The sequence below is a fragment of the Lithobates pipiens genome, unplaced genomic scaffold (assembly GCF_037356315.1).
Source record: "Lithobates pipiens isolate NorthernLeopardFrog02 unplaced genomic scaffold, aLitPip1_a1.2 Scaffold_8, whole genome shotgun sequence".
NCBI lineage: Eukaryota > Metazoa > Chordata > Amphibia > Anura > Ranidae > Lithobates > Lithobates pipiens.
This window is the reverse complement of record NW_027507903.1, coordinates 540,173,403-540,189,693: the sequence shown is the minus strand read 5'-3', so window position 1 is coordinate 540,189,693 and position 16,291 is coordinate 540,173,403. Positions and strand designations below refer to the sequence as shown.

Sequence of the window (16,291 nt, the reverse complement as noted above, 5' to 3'; positions counted from 1 at the left end):
ATTTTGAATGAAACATTTAGAGTGGCGGTTTATGGGGACCCCAGATTTTGTGTGCTGGGTCTGGATGAGGGAATAGGAGGATCGTCTTATACAATTAAAGCAGTATTGAGGTGTATGTTCCAGGCAAGAAAACTAATAGAGCAGAGGTGGCAGGCAGAGAAACCCTCCTCGGTAGTAGACTGGGTAAGGTTAATTACAGAAACAGTATGGAAGGAAAAGGTAGTATATAGAAGGAGAGGAAATTTAAAAGAATTTAAAAAAATGTGGAAACCATGGTTGGACAGGATGGGATACTCAGTGTAGGAGTGTAGGAAGATGAACGAAAAGGAGAAGCGAAGCCAGGAGTTGAAAACAATAGGGAACGAATCTAAGAAAGGAAGGTGAGAGGGAATGAAAGAAAGGGGGAAGATATAGAACAGTTAAGAGGGAAGGGGGTTTGATTAAGGGAAGGAAGGGGAAGAAAAATGTCCGAACGCGTGAAAAAGAGAACGAGATGTTAGAAGGCATATTGTTAAATTGTGAGAAAGAGCTACTGTTTACTATAACTTACACAAAGGGTTTTCTATCAACACAGGAATAAGTCAGGAAAACTTTTAGCCATAGTGTTACAATTAAGAAAAGCAGCATCGACCATTCACACTGTCAAAGATCCTGCGGGTAACATGTTTGCAGCACCAGAAGCCATAGCTGACCAATTTGTGCAGTACTTTACCAAACTATACAATTTACCCACCTTGACTGTGACTGGACAGGCACCGGGCAGAAATGAGGCCATCCTCGACTTCCTGAATCAGTACAGCCGCACACCCCTTACAAGGGTGGAAACTACAGACCTGAACCATCCTATCTTGTTGGCCAAAACCATAGCTGCCCTAAAACAATTGAGAATGGGAAAAAGCCCAGGCCTGGATGGCCTAACTGTCAGATACTACACATCTTTCAACGACATACTACTCCCACACTTTATATGCAAAAATGAATCAACTCATTCCCAAGACTGCCCTATTTTTCTATAACTATTTATTAGCATTTTTACAAATACACAATGAATATACAAATATAATTACATACTTGTAACACACAGAATACATAGCAATCAAGGATCCCAATACCTAAAATATCTCTAAGATATATCAAAAACAATTCCATAATCACATATAGTAAAGCAGAGTCGAACTCCCTTAATTACGAAACAAGCAAGTGAGAAAGAAAAATAAAAAATCAATAGCAACCATCACTAATCTTTAGGATTAAGACTGCCCTCCTAAAGATGAATAAAATATGAAAAGAAAATAAATGTGGCCACATCATAACTCACTCCCTTTTCTCAGATTTTTAAAAGAAATTGGATGCTACATAGAATTGTTATTCTGAGTATAGAAGCAGGGAATACTCTTTTTTAACGATTGATTCATCTACAATATTTAAGCAGGAAAAAATATCAGATGAAGTCCAATACATTAACTCGACTCTCATCCTTTGTTTAGAATCCATGTGTCTCAGTTCATCGTTCATGCATGTGGCAATTCAGGCAGACAAAGCGAAGCAATAAAAAGCTGACAGAGGTCCTAGCATTTCCATATACTCTAAAAGGAATTTTCATTTGTATAAGTCACTGGTGGAGATTAGATCAGGATATTAGTGGTCTCCAGGTATACTGTGCTTCAGTGTTCCCTCTTTGCAGGTGTCTCGGACACTTTTCAGGAAGGTCATAACATGGGATCCACCAGTGCCCCTTTCCTGTTCTTCGTGATTTACAACTTCGTTTTTCTTCATCCTGGCCCGGATTCCAGCTGTGGTCACATATTTGGAGACAATACGGATATGGAAGGAGCGGAGCTCAGAAAGCGCAGAGATACACTGATTGAAAATAGAGAGAAGAGCCGTGTCCTCACACTTCAGTACATAGGCAGGGAGCTTAGGAGCCTCTTGAACCCATTTAATGAAGCCCACATGAGCTGGTGGCATGTAATGGCGCATCTTCAGGAGAAAGTCCGCTATTGAAGAGAGATAAAGAAAGAAAGTTTAAAACAGAACTTAAATTAAAAGTAGGCCAAACACACTGGAATATTTTTCTACCCTAACAGACAGATCTTAGGGTAATTGTAGCCATCTTAGTGCACTTGTAATAACACAATTGAGTATTGTACATGATACTTTTTTTTTTTCCCTGTTAAAATTTCATGGCCAGGCTTTTCTCGGCCCACAAAGTACTTTATATAGTATTTTACTTTAAGTTGAGATTCTTAAAAAGGGAAGCGCAAAATAAATATAAAAAGGACAGAAAGGAAAAATGCACCTTTGTTAAAAAAACCAAAAATTAACTGTTATATTGCCAACAGTCCTAAACATAATTTCTCCACAGTACATGTGTTTCATGAAGTGTCTGGAAAAAAGGGTGTGCAAAATAGAATTATGGTCAGGGGAAGAAATTACAAGTGATTTCCATGATGAAAGAAAGTATCCTTGCAGTAGATGGGCATGCTGCTAGCTCAATCCTAAAAGCTCAATGATAGCTAGCCCAGGCATACATTTGCTGTTTAATGCCATGTGCAAAGAACACTGTATTCAACAAACATTTACTAAGTAAAATGTCAAAAAGACTAATGATTCCATTAAAGGTAAATACACTACAAAGTATACATCTCAAATACCCCCCGAAGGCAACAGCATACCAAGACATTTTAAACAATTTCTTTGTGGGAACGCTTTGGGGATGGCCCCTTCCTGTTCCAACATGACTGTGCACCAGTGCACAAAGCAAGGTCCATAAATGATGGATGAGCGAGTTCAGGGTTCGAGGAACTTTACCTGAACCCGATAGAACACCTTTGGGATGAATTAGAACGGAGACTGCAAGCCAGGTTTCTCGACAACATCAGTATCTGACCTTATGATTGCCCTTCTGGAAGAATGGTCGAACCTTCCCATAGACACACTTTTAAACCTTGTGGACAGCCTTCTCAGAAGAGCTGAAGCTGCACAGGGTGGGCCAACTCGTTATTGAACCCTACGGACTAAGACTGGGATGCCATTAAAGTTCATGTCCGTGTATAGACAGGTTTCCCAATTTATATGAGCCAAGGTGTATATACATGCATTCTTTATCTCAATTGCCATGATGGGAACATTTCTATACTATATATTCTATATGATTTGGGTGAAGAATCCTTATGGAAAGGCGTGTGTGATGTAATTGTAATATAATATAATATAATGTAAATGTAGAAAAAAAAATCTCTAAAATGGTTTCAATAAAAAATGTGTTCCCTTGTATACATTTTCTATAGCAATCAGGCCAGCATTGAGACCAACGGTAAAACCCTCAGACTTACAGCTGTCAGGCCTATGTTGAATTCCCAGTAGTTCATCAAAAGCATGATAGATTGTACTCTGTGCTGCACTGCCCCCTGAGAAGTGAAGAGGCTTCTCTGACACACCTTCATAGATCAGACCTTCTGGCATGTTGGGGTTATCCTTCCAGCTATAAAAATAAAAATAAAAAAATCACAAACAAATGAATAGCTATTTTATTTAGCAATACATGAACCCCATACATTTAGGGGTACATTCAGGGATTATGCTAATTTCCATAGAGAAGCATAATAACTGCTAGATCAAAAGCAACTCTAAGCAACAAGTGGGATGATTTAGTGAAGAATAACATTGCCATTCAGCAAAGCAATTTCATATTCCCATGACCCTTTTTAAGCCTGAGCAAGGCTTTCAGAGTGCCTCTCAGTGGGTACAACCTATTTGTTTCCAGGAGGTTTCTGTGTTAAAGGGTTATAGACGTGGATAATTTATCACTGAAAATCAGGGGTGTATACAGAATGGGACAATCCCAAGACATGCTTATTAACCACTTCCGCTCTCGTACATGAATACCCCTTGTAGACCAAAACAGTTTTTACATTTCTGCTATGGGCCTTTTTATTCAGGCCCATTACCTAATACAAATGTGCTTATTTCTAATCCAATCAGTGTTTGTTACAATAAATAAAAATTGTAAATGAAAATAAAAAGTAAATATTTTATTCTATAATTCTTCTCATTTTTAAATTATGCTAAAATTACAATTCTTGTACAAAGTTATTTACAAATAAAATAAAGGCATTCTTTTAAATTGTGCCATTTTTAAATGTAACACTAAAATCTAAAAGAATAAACCAAATGAATGTAAAAAAGTTTAACATTTTAGCGGTTAATAAAAAAAAAAAAATTCAGCGGCTGTGATAGAAGGGAGATTCACTGGCAAATGTTTTGTGGGCGTGCCAGTGGGGGAGCGGCACAAGGCGTGTGATGTCTATAACATACATATCTTTTTAAGACAAAGGTGTCCTGAAAACATAGGCACTTGATATTAACAGCAATAGAAACTAGGAACTAACCTGGCAAACCATACAATGTGCTGATTTTTAGCAGCCTATACACCAGTCTACAAAAATAATTCAGCGTACGACATCCTAACGCAAATAAATGTATGCAGATGTCAATTTGTTCCTCTTGCCCTATTTAGACAGTGGCCTCCTGCACAAACATAGTGCACTGAGTTCTGAGGTTTAAGGGTTACATGTTTGTAGGGCCCCAGGGGAATATTTAGAATGTTTCCAAAATTAATTGAATTTTCCGGGGGAAAAAGGGAGAAGGCAGTTAAAAATATCATGGAAAACAAAGTCTTAAAGCTGAAGAGAAGAGCAAAGGGGATAAATAACTGAATAGCTAGTTGAGAAGCGTGTGTTAGGTTAGGTGCAGAGTGGACACTAGCCTGGGTGAAGAATAGGTGCTGCACCTTGAAGGATATGTTTGCGGTCTAACTGCATGTAATAGAGTTAATTTAGATTATCCGGGTAGGTGTCTTCCAGCTTTGACAGAAGTACAAAATAATTGGATTAGAAGCCTTAAAGCGGAGTTCCACTCAAAAATGGAATTTCCACTTTAAGGGAAGGTGACCCCTTGACATGCCATATTTGGCATGTAATGTTTTTTGGGGGGGGGGGGGACGGAAGCCCTCTTTTTAGAGGGTTCCAGCTCCCACTTCCTCCTGAGGCACCGCGGCGCTGGAAATATGTTCACCTCTCCCCCCTCCCTCTCGGCAATCATCTGGGACATGTCACAGATCCCAGATGATTGCCCGGCCAGTCACAGCGCAGCTTGAGCATGCGCAGTGTGTGCCCAGCTGTGAAGCCACAGCCGGGCGCCCACAGTGACAATGCCTGTGCCACAGAGAGGAAGGGAAGATGAGTGGGGCTTCATTCCCCCGCATCGCTGGACTCTGGACAGGTAAGTGTCCGATTATTAAAAGCCAGCAGCTGCAGTATTAGTAGCTGCTAACTTTTAATTTTTTTTTAGTAGGAAATTTACTACTGGGAGCCCTGGAAATGTGGAGTTGGAGTTTAAAATGCCTTCCCATTTCAATCTGCAGATTGCAGATGCTGTAATTATTAGACATGTGCACACTGAAATATTTTGTTTCGGAATTTCGTTTTCGTCCGAAAAATACATTTATTCAGTTACTCCCGAAATTCGTTTTTATTTCGTTTTTCGTTAAAAATTGCATTAGTCTGAAAATCCAAAATAATTAAGGTCGAATCTGTCATTGAAGGCTTATGGTGTCTGTCGAATGTTCAAAGAAGATTTGACAGAGCAGCTAAACTGTATGACTCCGTATAGTTTAGCTGCTCCGTCTAATCTTCTTAGAACTTTCGACAGACACCATAAGCCAAAGATTCGACGTTTGTATGTTTTTCGCTGCTTTGTCGAATCTTTGTCGTTCATGTTGAATGTATATAATTCAAACAGAAAATGGACTGGTGATAGTGATCACTGATCAGACAGGTAACAAGTTAGGGTATATAGAATCTATATAGAATCTCAATCTATAATAGAGAATCTATAATAATAACCCCCCTCCCACAACACTGGCAGTAGGGATGAGCCGAACACCCCCCTGTTCGGTTTGCACCAGAACCTGCGAACAGACCTAAACTTCGTGTGAACTTTAGAACCCTATTAAAGTCTATGGGACTCGAACCTTCACAATCTAAAGTGCTAATTTTAAAGGCTAATATGCAAGTTACTGCCCTAAAAAATGTTTGGGGACCTGGGTCCTGCCCTAGGGGACATGGATCAATGCAAAAAAAAGTTTTAAAAATGGCCGTTTTTTCAGGAGCAGTGATTTTAATAATGATTAAAGTGAAACAATAAAAGTGTAATATTCCTTTAAATGTGGTACCTGGGGAGTGTCTGTAGTATGCCTGTGAAGGGGCGCATGTTTCTGGTGCTTAGAACTGTCCCTGCACAAAGTGTCATTTGTGCAGGAAAAAAAGTCTTTTAAAATCACTTGCGGCTATATTGTCGGCTCCCATAATACAGAGAACACTCAATGAGTGCTCTCTGTATTAGCCGACAATTCATTCATTCATTGATAAAAAAAAAAAAAAAAGCGTGGAGGTTCCCCTAAATTCAATTACCAGGCCCTTCAGGTCTGCTATGGATATTAAGGGGAACCCCGTGTCAAATTAGAAAAAAAATAGACGTGGGGGTCCCCCTAAATATCCATACCAGACCCTTCAGGTCTGGTATGGATATTAAGGGGAACCCCGCATCATATAAAAAAAATTGACGTGGGGTCCCCCTAAAAATCCATACCAGACCCTTTATCCGAGCACGCAACCTGGCCAACGCGCGTGGAAAAGAGGGGGGGGGCGAGAGAGCGCCCCCCCTCCCTCCTGAACCGTACCAGGCCACATGCCCTCAACATTGGGATGGGGGCAAGGGCCTCATCCCCACAACCCTGAGCGGTGGTTGTGGGGGTCTGCGGGCGGGGGGCTTATCAGAATCTGGAAGCCCCCTTTAACAAGGGGACCCCCAGATCCCGGCCCCCTCTGTTTGAAATGGTAAGGGGGTACAAAAGTACCCCTACCATTTCACAAAGAAAGTGTAAAAATGGTTAAATAAGACAAACACACTTTTGAAAAATTCCTTTATTAAAAATAAAAAAAATAAAAAAAAGATTCCAGCGGTGGTAATCCACTCTTGCTATCCAGCGATGCATGATCATATCCAGCGACGGGGGATCTCTCAGTCCAGCGCTGTCCATACATCCGTCTTCTGTCTCCACTCCGGAGACACTGCGGGGATCCCAGCACTGACATTTCTTATATTAGGAGGGCGGGGCCACCCATCACCTGACCCCACCCCCTCTGACGCTGGTGAGGGAAGCCAGGGGTTCCCCAGTGACGTATGGGTGACCTCGCCCCCTCTGATGTAACGCAGGTTTCCGTTACATCAGAGGGGGCGGGGTCACCCATACATCGCTGGGGAACCCCTGGCTCCCCTCACCAGCGTCAGAGGGGGCGGGGTCAGGTGATGGGTGGCCCCGCCCTCCTAATATAAGAAACGTCAGCGCTGGGATACCCGCAGTGTCTCCGGAGTGGAGACAGAAGACGGATGTATGGACAGCGCTGGACTGAGAGATCCCCCGTCGCTGGATATGATCATCCATCGCTGGATAGCAAGAGTGGATTACCACCGCTGGAATCTTTTTTTTATTTTTTTTTTATTTTTAATAAAGGAATTTTTCAAAAGTGTGTTTGTCTTATTTAACCATTTTTACACTTTCTTTGTGAAATAGTAGGGGTACTTTTGTACCCCCTTACCATTTCAAACAGGGGGGGCGGGATCTAGTGGTCCCCTTGTTAAAGGGGGCTTCCAGATTCTGATAAGCCCCCCGCCCGCAGAGCCCCACAACCACCGCTCAGGGTTGTGGGGATGAGGCCCTTGTCCCCATCAACATGGGGACATGGTGCTTTGAGGGGTCACAGACCCCCAAAGCATCCTCCCAATGTTGAGGGCATGTGGCCTGGTACGGTTCAGGAGGGGGGCCACTCTCTTGTGCCCCCCCTCTTTTCCTGCGTTGCGTGCTCGGATAAAGGGTCTGGTATGGATTTTTAGGGGGACCCCCACGTAAATTTTTTTTTAAATTTGATGCGGGTTCCCCTTAATATCCATACCAGACCTGAAGGGTCTGGTATGGATATTTAGGGGGATCCCCACGTCTATTTTTTTTTTAAATTTGACACGGGGTTCCCCTTAATATCCATATCAGACCTGAAGGGCCTGGTAATTGAATTTAGGGTAACCCCCGCGCTTTTTTTTTTTTTTATCAATGAATGAATGAATTGTCGGCTAATACAGAGAGCACTCAATGAGTGTTCTCTGTATTACGGGAGCCGACAATATAGCCGCAAGTGATTTTAAAAGACTTTTTTTCCTGCACAAATGACACTTTGTGCAGGGACAGTTCTAAGCACCAGAAACATGCGCCCCTTCACAGGCATACTACAGACACCCCCCAGGTACCACATTTAAAGGAATATTACACTTTTATTGTTTCACTTTAATCATTATTAAAATCACTGCTCCTGAAAAACTGCAGTTTTTAAAACTTTTTTTTGCATTGATCCATGTCCCCTGGGGCAGGAACCGGGTCCCCAAACACTTTTTAGGACAGTAACCTGCATATTACCCTTTAAAATTAGCACTTTAGATTTCTCCCATAGACTTGTATAGGGTGTTCCCGGCTTTTCGAATTTGCCACGAACAGCCCAAATTGTTCACTGTTCGCTGAACAGGCGAACAGGCAATGTTCGAGTCGAACATGAGTTCGACTCGAACTCGAAGCTCATCCCTAACTGGCAACCTCTGAGGCTATCACAACACTAGCAACACTAGTATCACTATCAAGTTCACAACACTAACACAATAGCAGCAGATTTTTATGAAAAAGTTAAGTTGAACTGTAGCTTGCTTCACTATTGTTCTGCTGCTGTGCTTATGCTTAATTGCTAAATAATTTAGGTTCTCTGACAAACAGACCAGCTAAGATTGACTGTCTTCTGAAATGATTCAGTGTGTATGTCTCTCTCTGCTAGCAATCGTAAGTGAAAGTGAAAGTTGGCTGTACGTGTGTACTTAGTTCTATCTATTTTACTGCTCCTCCTCTTTGGTTACAATCAGCCAATAACAACCATCATCATCAATATTTTTATTTTATTTCCCCCACCCAATTCCAGCAGGAATCTTTTCTTTCTATATCGAATTCTATGTAGAATAATCCTGGACTAATAGAGCTAAGGTTAGGCACATTCGAACACAGGTTAGATAGACACAGATTGTTATTGTCGGCGTTATGTCGAATCTCCTATCTATATCAAACTGTTGTCACAACGAAAACGTAAATAAAGCATTTGTTTATGTCGGATTTTTTGTTTTTTTTCGGATTCTGCATGAATGCACATGTCTAGTAATTATCTAAAACGTAAAAAATTCAGATCTTGCTTCCTGAAATATGCCTACTAAGTATTTTGTGCCCCATTTGTGCACAGACCACCACAGAAATCTTATTTCCTGCTTATGCGATTGGCTCACTACTTTCTCCGGATGTCTGTACAGAGTTACAAGTCGAATTTCCTGCAATCCTATCAACTGAGGCTGAACTTCTGCACAGCCAGCATATACCATGGCCTAGGGCAGAATGGCTGCTATGGGAGGCATACAACTAACCACACATGTTGCTGACTATCAGAAAAGCATTCCTTCTAATCTTGGACGTAGATAAGGGTGGGGGGGGGGGGTTTGGGGTGTCTGAAGATTGCTTACTATAAGCAATACATTTTTCCTTTTTCCAGTCTTTATGAATTTAGTGCAATTTGTTTTATTTAAAATGACTTTTACTTTGTACCTGCTGCTGAACCCCCCTCCGAACAAAAAATTATTTATGGCCCTGCTTCTTATATTAAAAGGTTCCAGGCTGCTGCCTTGCTTGGCACTGCAGTCCAACGGGATCCTTATGGTTTCTGTCCCTGCAATAAATTAGTTATTGGTGGTGGAATAGTGTACAACATCACAATATATCTATATAAAAGACTGCATCTAGTGAAGAGTCTCTGATGTCCATAGACAATATAAAGCTGGACACCAGACAATATTATTAAAGAGGAGTTCCAGCTGCAAATTATTTTTTTTTAAAAGTCAGCAGCTACAAACACTACAGCTGCTGACTTTTAATAAGGACACTTACCTGTCCAGGGAGCCCACCATGTCGGCCCCCGAGGCCGATCCATTCATCGGATCGGGTGCAGGCGCTGCCATACCAACTAAGGGAAACCGGCAGTGGAGCCTTCAAGCTTCACTGCCCGTTTCCTACTGCGCATGAGCAAATTGTGCGGCGCTTCCTGAATGGCCCCGTCATCTTCTGGGACACACTAAGGTCCCAGAAGGCAGCAGGGGAGAAGAGGACTTGACGCACTGGGCTGTGGTGATGCTGGGGCAGAAGTACACAAGATATGCCGCGTCCACACGATCAAACTGTATGACGTACTTAGTCCGTTGAAACACATTTCAACGGACAATCCGCTCGTGTGTGGGCTTCAGCGGACTTTTTCAGCGTGCAGTCCGGAGTACTAAGAATTTTGGTTTGCACAACAATCTGCCCGCCGTACTCGCATTTCGGCGGACAATCCGGCTGTGTGTATGCCAGTCCGCCGTACTTTTGAAATGAGCGGACTTTTCCCGCCCGGAGAAAAGTCTGCTCATTTCGAGCGGGTCTCCAGGTAGGCGGGGCCCGCGAAGGAGACGTCGCTGGCCCCGCCGCCTGGTATGGCCCCCCTCACCCCAAAGCACCTTGTCCCCATGTTGATGAGGACAAGGGCCTCTTCCCGACAACCCTGGCCGTTGGTTGTCGGGGTCTGCGGGCGGGGGGCTTATCGGAATCCGGGAGCCCCCTTTAATAAGGGGGCCCACGGATACCGGCCCCCCACCCTATGTGAATGAGTATGGAGTACAATGTACCCCTACCCATTCACCTGTAAAATAAAAGTACAAAAAAAACACAACACACGAGATAAAATACTTTATTGCACAGCTCCGGGGGGTCTTCCCTCTTCGGGGGTCTTCTCGCCGGACTCCTCCGCTATCTTCTTGTAGCTCTTTTGCTAGCGGAGGAGTCCGGCTTTCTTCCTCGCCGCCGGCCTCTTCTCCCGACTTCGGGGGTCTTGTCCCCCTCTTCGGTTCTTCTGCCGGGCCACCGCGCCTTCTTATAGCTCTTTTACAGGCGGTGGCCCGGTCTTCTGTCGCCGCTGCCGCCTTCCGTTCTTCTTCTTCTTCTCCTTCTTCTCCTGGAGATGTTGACTCGACACTCTCTCCGGCCACAATGCCAGGGACGCGCTGCGCGGCCACTTATATAGGGACAAGGGGCGGTGTCAAATGGCTTTATGTCACATGGGTTGGTCACATGGGTTGATGTCACATGGGGACTGTGACATCGTAAGGGGCGGGGTCACCATGTGACACCAACCCATGTGACATAAAGCCATGTGACACCGCCCCTTGTCCCTATATAAGTGGCCGCGCAGCGCGTCCCTGGCATTGTGGCCGGAGAGAGCGTCGAGTCAACATCTCCAGGAGAAGAAGGAGAAGAAGAAGAAGAAGAAGAACGGAAGGCGGCAGCGGCGACAGAAGACCGGGCCACCGCCTGTAAAAGAGCTATAAGAAGGTGCGGTGGCCCGGCAGAAGAACCGAAGAGGGGGACAAGACCCCCGAAGTCGGGAGAAGAGGCCAGCGGCGAGGAAGAAAGCCGGACTCCTCCGCTAGCAAAAGAGCTACAAGAAGATAGCGGAGGAGTCCCCCGAAGACGGAAGACCCCCGGAGCTGTGTAATAAAGTATTTGTATCTCGTGTGTTGTTGTTTTTTGTACTTTTATTTTACAGATGAATGGGTAGGGGTACATTGTACTCCATACTCATTCCCACAGGGTGGGGGGCCGGTATCCGGGGGCCCCCTTATTAAAGGGGGCTCCCGGATTCCGATAAGCCCCCGCCCGCAGACCCCGACAACCAACGGCCAGGGTTGTTGGGAAGAGGCCCTTGTCCTCATCAACATGGGGACAAGGTGCTTTGGGGTGGGGGGGCCGCCCCCCCCTTCCCCAAGGCACCCCCCATGAGGAGGGCACGCGGCCTGGTACGGCTAAGGAGGGGGGGGCTCGCTCGCCCCCCTTTCCTGGCCGGCCGGGTAGCGTGCTCGGACAAGGGTCTGTTGTGGACTTAGGGGGGACCCCCACGCTGATTTTTTTCGGCGTTGGGGGTTCCCCTTTAAGTCCATACCAGGCGGCGGGGCCAGCGACGTCTCCTTCGCGGGCCCCGCCTACCTGGAGACCCGCTCAAAATGAGCGGACTTTCCTCCGCGTGTGTGGGCGAGTCCGTTCATTTCGAAAGTACGGCGGACTTAGTACGCCGTATTAGTCCGCTGAAAAAGTGCCGTGTGTGGGCAAGTAGCCCATTCGAAAATTCCGACCGACAGTTTGGCGGACGTCCGCCAGACTAAGTACGTCGGACAGACGGCTACGTGTGTACGCGGCTATACTTAATAAAAGGTAAGTAAGGAAAAAAAAATATATAAAAAAAATTGAGTGGTGGAGGAGTTGTCATTCTTTTAAAGAAAAAGTTGTAAAAGTGGGTGGAACTCCACTTAATGCTTAGTTATATATGTACATTGCCTGAATCTGTCTTGATATCAGTTTCCTGTAGTCAGTCAGATAGTGTAATAGAAGGGGTAGAATTAGGAGCCAATCATGCTGTACTGAGTGCACTTCTCCTGACAGAACATACTGATGAGGGAAGAGCAGAGGGATGACTTTATCAGTGTACTGATTTGCCCACCGCAATGTCACAGTCCTGCTAAAAATTGCTGATCGCTGCCATTACTAGTAAAAAAAAAAAAAAAGGCCATTAAGCTATCCCATAGTTTGTAAACGCTATAACTTTTGCGCAAACTAATCAATACACGCTTATTAGGATTTTTTTTACCCAAAACATGTAGCAGAATACATATTGGACTAAATTGATGAAGAAATTTGATTTTTAAATTTTTTTATTGGATCTGTTTTATAGCCGAAAGTAAAAATTTGCTTTTGTTTTGTTTTTGTTTTTTTTTTCAAAATGAATGGTCTTTTTTGTTTACAGCGCAAAAATAGAAACCACAGAGGTAATCAAATACCATCATAAGGAAGCTCAATTTTATTTTTGGTACAGCATTGTGAGACTGCGCAATTGTCAGTTAAAGCAGCACAGGGCCGTATCGCAAAAAATTGCCTGGTCATGAAGGAGGGTAAAACCTTCCGGAGCTGAAGAGGTTAATAAAACTCTTTTTGGTAAAAAAAAGAAAGAAAAATCACTGACAGGAGGGGTCTTTATAACAGTAGAGACCCTAGAGGTCTCTTCTGTCATAAATCTACCCCGCCTGTCAGTGCGTAATATGATCTTACTGAGTCTGTTCTGCATGCGCAGAAGTGCTGTCACCCATTCAAGTGGCTGAAGATACCAAACCAGGAAGAAAGTCCAGGCGAAGATGGAAGCTGCCGCATTGCTGGAAGTTTCTGTTTGTAGGTAAGTCTGTCACATACCTCCCAACAGTCCCAGATTGGATGGGACTGTCCCACATTTTCACCTTTGTCCCGCGGTCCTGAAGTACATGGGCTTTGTCCCGCATTACTCTATTATGCTAACAGCAGAGCAGGACCTGCCGCAGTGCTGTAACATCTAGCACAGCCAGGGATTGGTGAGAAAACCAGGCATTGATGGGCAACGTGACAGGGGGTAAGGGTGCAATGAGGGAAAGCGCAGCTGCCAAATTTAGCCTCTGATGTTGGGGATGGGTGGGCCGATATGTGCTTTCAGCCTCCTGACTCCACCCCACAATCAGAGCGCCACCCTGCTCCTCCCTGACCCTGCCCACCAGTAAGAGGCACCCTGCCCCCTCTCCTGACTCCCCCACCACAGAGCGGCACCTGGCCCCTCCTCCCAACTCCACCCACCGCCGGGCGGCACCCAGCCCCTCCCCCTTAGCCCTTGTACACACGGTCGGAGATTCCGACGGAATGTGTCCTATCGGACCGTTTTGTCGGATAATCCAACTGTGTGTGGTATGCATCGGACTGTTTCCGTCGGAATATCCGTCGGACCCAATTTTCCAACTTGTTGGAAATATTTTCCGACAAACTGGTCCGATCAGACATACTCCGTTCATGTGTAGAGAATTTTGATTGGACAAAGTGCCACGCATGCTCAGATCAAATTCCTACACCAAAGCTATTGGCTACTAGCCTGAACGTAGTCCCATTGTAACGAAATAACGTCATCACGTTCTGAACGATCGGATTTTCCGACAACTTCGTCCGACCGTGTGTATGCAACAGTTTCAGACAAAATCCAACAGATTTGGTTGGCAGAATGTCCGACCGTGTGTACAGGGGCTTACTGCGCCCACCACAGAGCATGACCCGGCCCCTCCTCCTGGATCTGTTCACCAGAGAATGGTACCCAGCCCCTCCTGACTCCGCCCACCACAGAGCAGCACCCTGGCCCCTCACCTCCTGACTCCGCCCACCATAGAGCAGTGGTGACATGTGTGGTCTGGTGAAGTTGGGTGGCTGCTGGGGCCCCCAGAAGGGGCAAAGAGTAGAGTTGCGGCGGGGCCCCCGTGGTGCGAAGCCGGATCCTCACCTGCAGGCTGTGAACACCAGGTGCGGGCAGTGGAGTATGCTGTGAGTCACCAAGGCTGGGGAGACCAAGAGGGAGCTGCACAGAGTGAGTGGCTAAAACTCCAAGCATGACCATAATGACAGGGGGACTACAACTCCCAGCATTTACTGAGTTATGGGGAGACTACAACCCCTAGCATGGCCTGAGTGACAGGGGGACTACAGCAACCAACAGGGTAAAGGGTGACAGGAACAGAAACTGCCAACATAACCATAACGACAGGGGAACTACAACTCAGAGCATATCCTGTGTTACAGGGAAATTAGAAGTTCCTGTAGGCAAGGGACTGTAAAACATAATGCACTCCTGAACGTCGCACTCTGTACATAACACACTCCTGAACTTTTCACTCTATAAATCTATACAACACGTTCCTGAACCTCATACTCTGTACGTAACGCATTTCTGAACTTCGCACTCTGTACGTAACGTATTTCTGAACCTCGCACTCTGTATCTAATGCATTCCTGAATCTCGCACTCCTGAACCTCACACTCTGTACGTAACGCACTCCTGAACTTCACACTCTATACAACACATTCCTGAACCTCGCACTCTGTACGTAATACATTCCTGAACCTCGCACTCTTTACGTAAAGTATTTCTGAACCTCGCACTCTGTACATAATGCACTCTTGAACCTCGAACTCTGTTCGTAACGTATTTCTGAACCTCGCACTCTGTATGTAACTCATTCCTTAACCTGGCACTCTGTACGTAACGCACTCCTGAACCTCACACTCTGTACGTAACGCGCTCCGGAACCTGGCACTCTGTATGTAACACACTCCTTAACCTCGCACTCTGTACGTTACGCACTCCCGAACCTCACACTCTGTACATTACGCACTCCTGATCCTCGCAATCTGTACATAACGCACTCCTGAACCTCGCACTCTGTACGTAACACATTCCTGAATCTCGTACTCTTTATGTAATACACTCCTGAATCTCGCACTTCTGAACCTCGCACTCTGTACGTAATGCATTCCTGAACCTTGCACTCTGTACGTAGCGCATTCCTGAACCTCAAACACCGTACGTAACGCATTCATGAACCTCGCACTCTGTATGTAACGCACTCCTGAATCTCGCACTTCTGAACCTCGCACTCTGTACGTAACACATTCCTGAACCTCACACACCGTACGTAATGCATTCCTGAACCTCACTCTGTACGTAATGCATCCCTGAACCTCGCGCTGTGTACGTAACGCATTTCTGAACCTCTCACTCTGTACGTAACGCATTTCTGAACCTCGCACTCTGTACATAACGCATTCCTGAACCTCACACTCTGTAAGTAATGCATTCCTAAACCTCACTCTGTATGAGACGCACTCTTGAGCCTCATACTCTGTACGTGACGCATTCCTGAAACTCGCACTCGGTACGTAATGCATTCCTGAACCTCGCACTCTATATGAAACGCACCCCAGAATGCTTCCACACTTTGTGTAATACACTCTTTCATAGTGAGTGCAAAACCATTTCTAATGGAGATTTTTTTTTCTTTTTTTTTAAATGATTGCACTGGGGTTTGTGTCTGTGAGACTCTTGCTTGTGGTACAGCAATCAAAGCATGAAGTCCAGGTTTTGTTTACCACACCCAATAAGCCCCTCATGCTCTTAATCATTTGGCCACACCCATTTTTGCCGTGGCGTGCGTAGGGACATTTCCTCTGCATGCG

At 45.0% G+C, this 16,291-nt stretch overlaps 1 protein-coding gene across 2 annotated transcripts in view; it reads right to left on the bottom strand.

Moving 5' to 3' along the window:
- Positions 1–1,003: 1,003 nt before the first annotated feature.
- The window catches only part of IDO2 (indoleamine 2,3-dioxygenase 2), a 110,310-nt gene continuing 95,022 nt past the window's right edge, over positions 1,004–16,291 (bottom strand). For both annotated transcript variants that reach the window (XM_077469706.1, XM_077469707.1), the window contains 2 exons: positions 3,336–3,484; positions 1,004–1,997 (listed from right to left, as the gene is read on the bottom strand). In XM_077469706.1, coding sequence (XP_077325832.1) covers positions 1,639–1,997; positions 3,336–3,484 — 508 coding nt within the window. In that variant the 3' untranslated portion in view covers positions 1,004–1,638. The remainder of the gene's footprint in view (positions 1,998–3,335; positions 3,485–16,291) is intronic.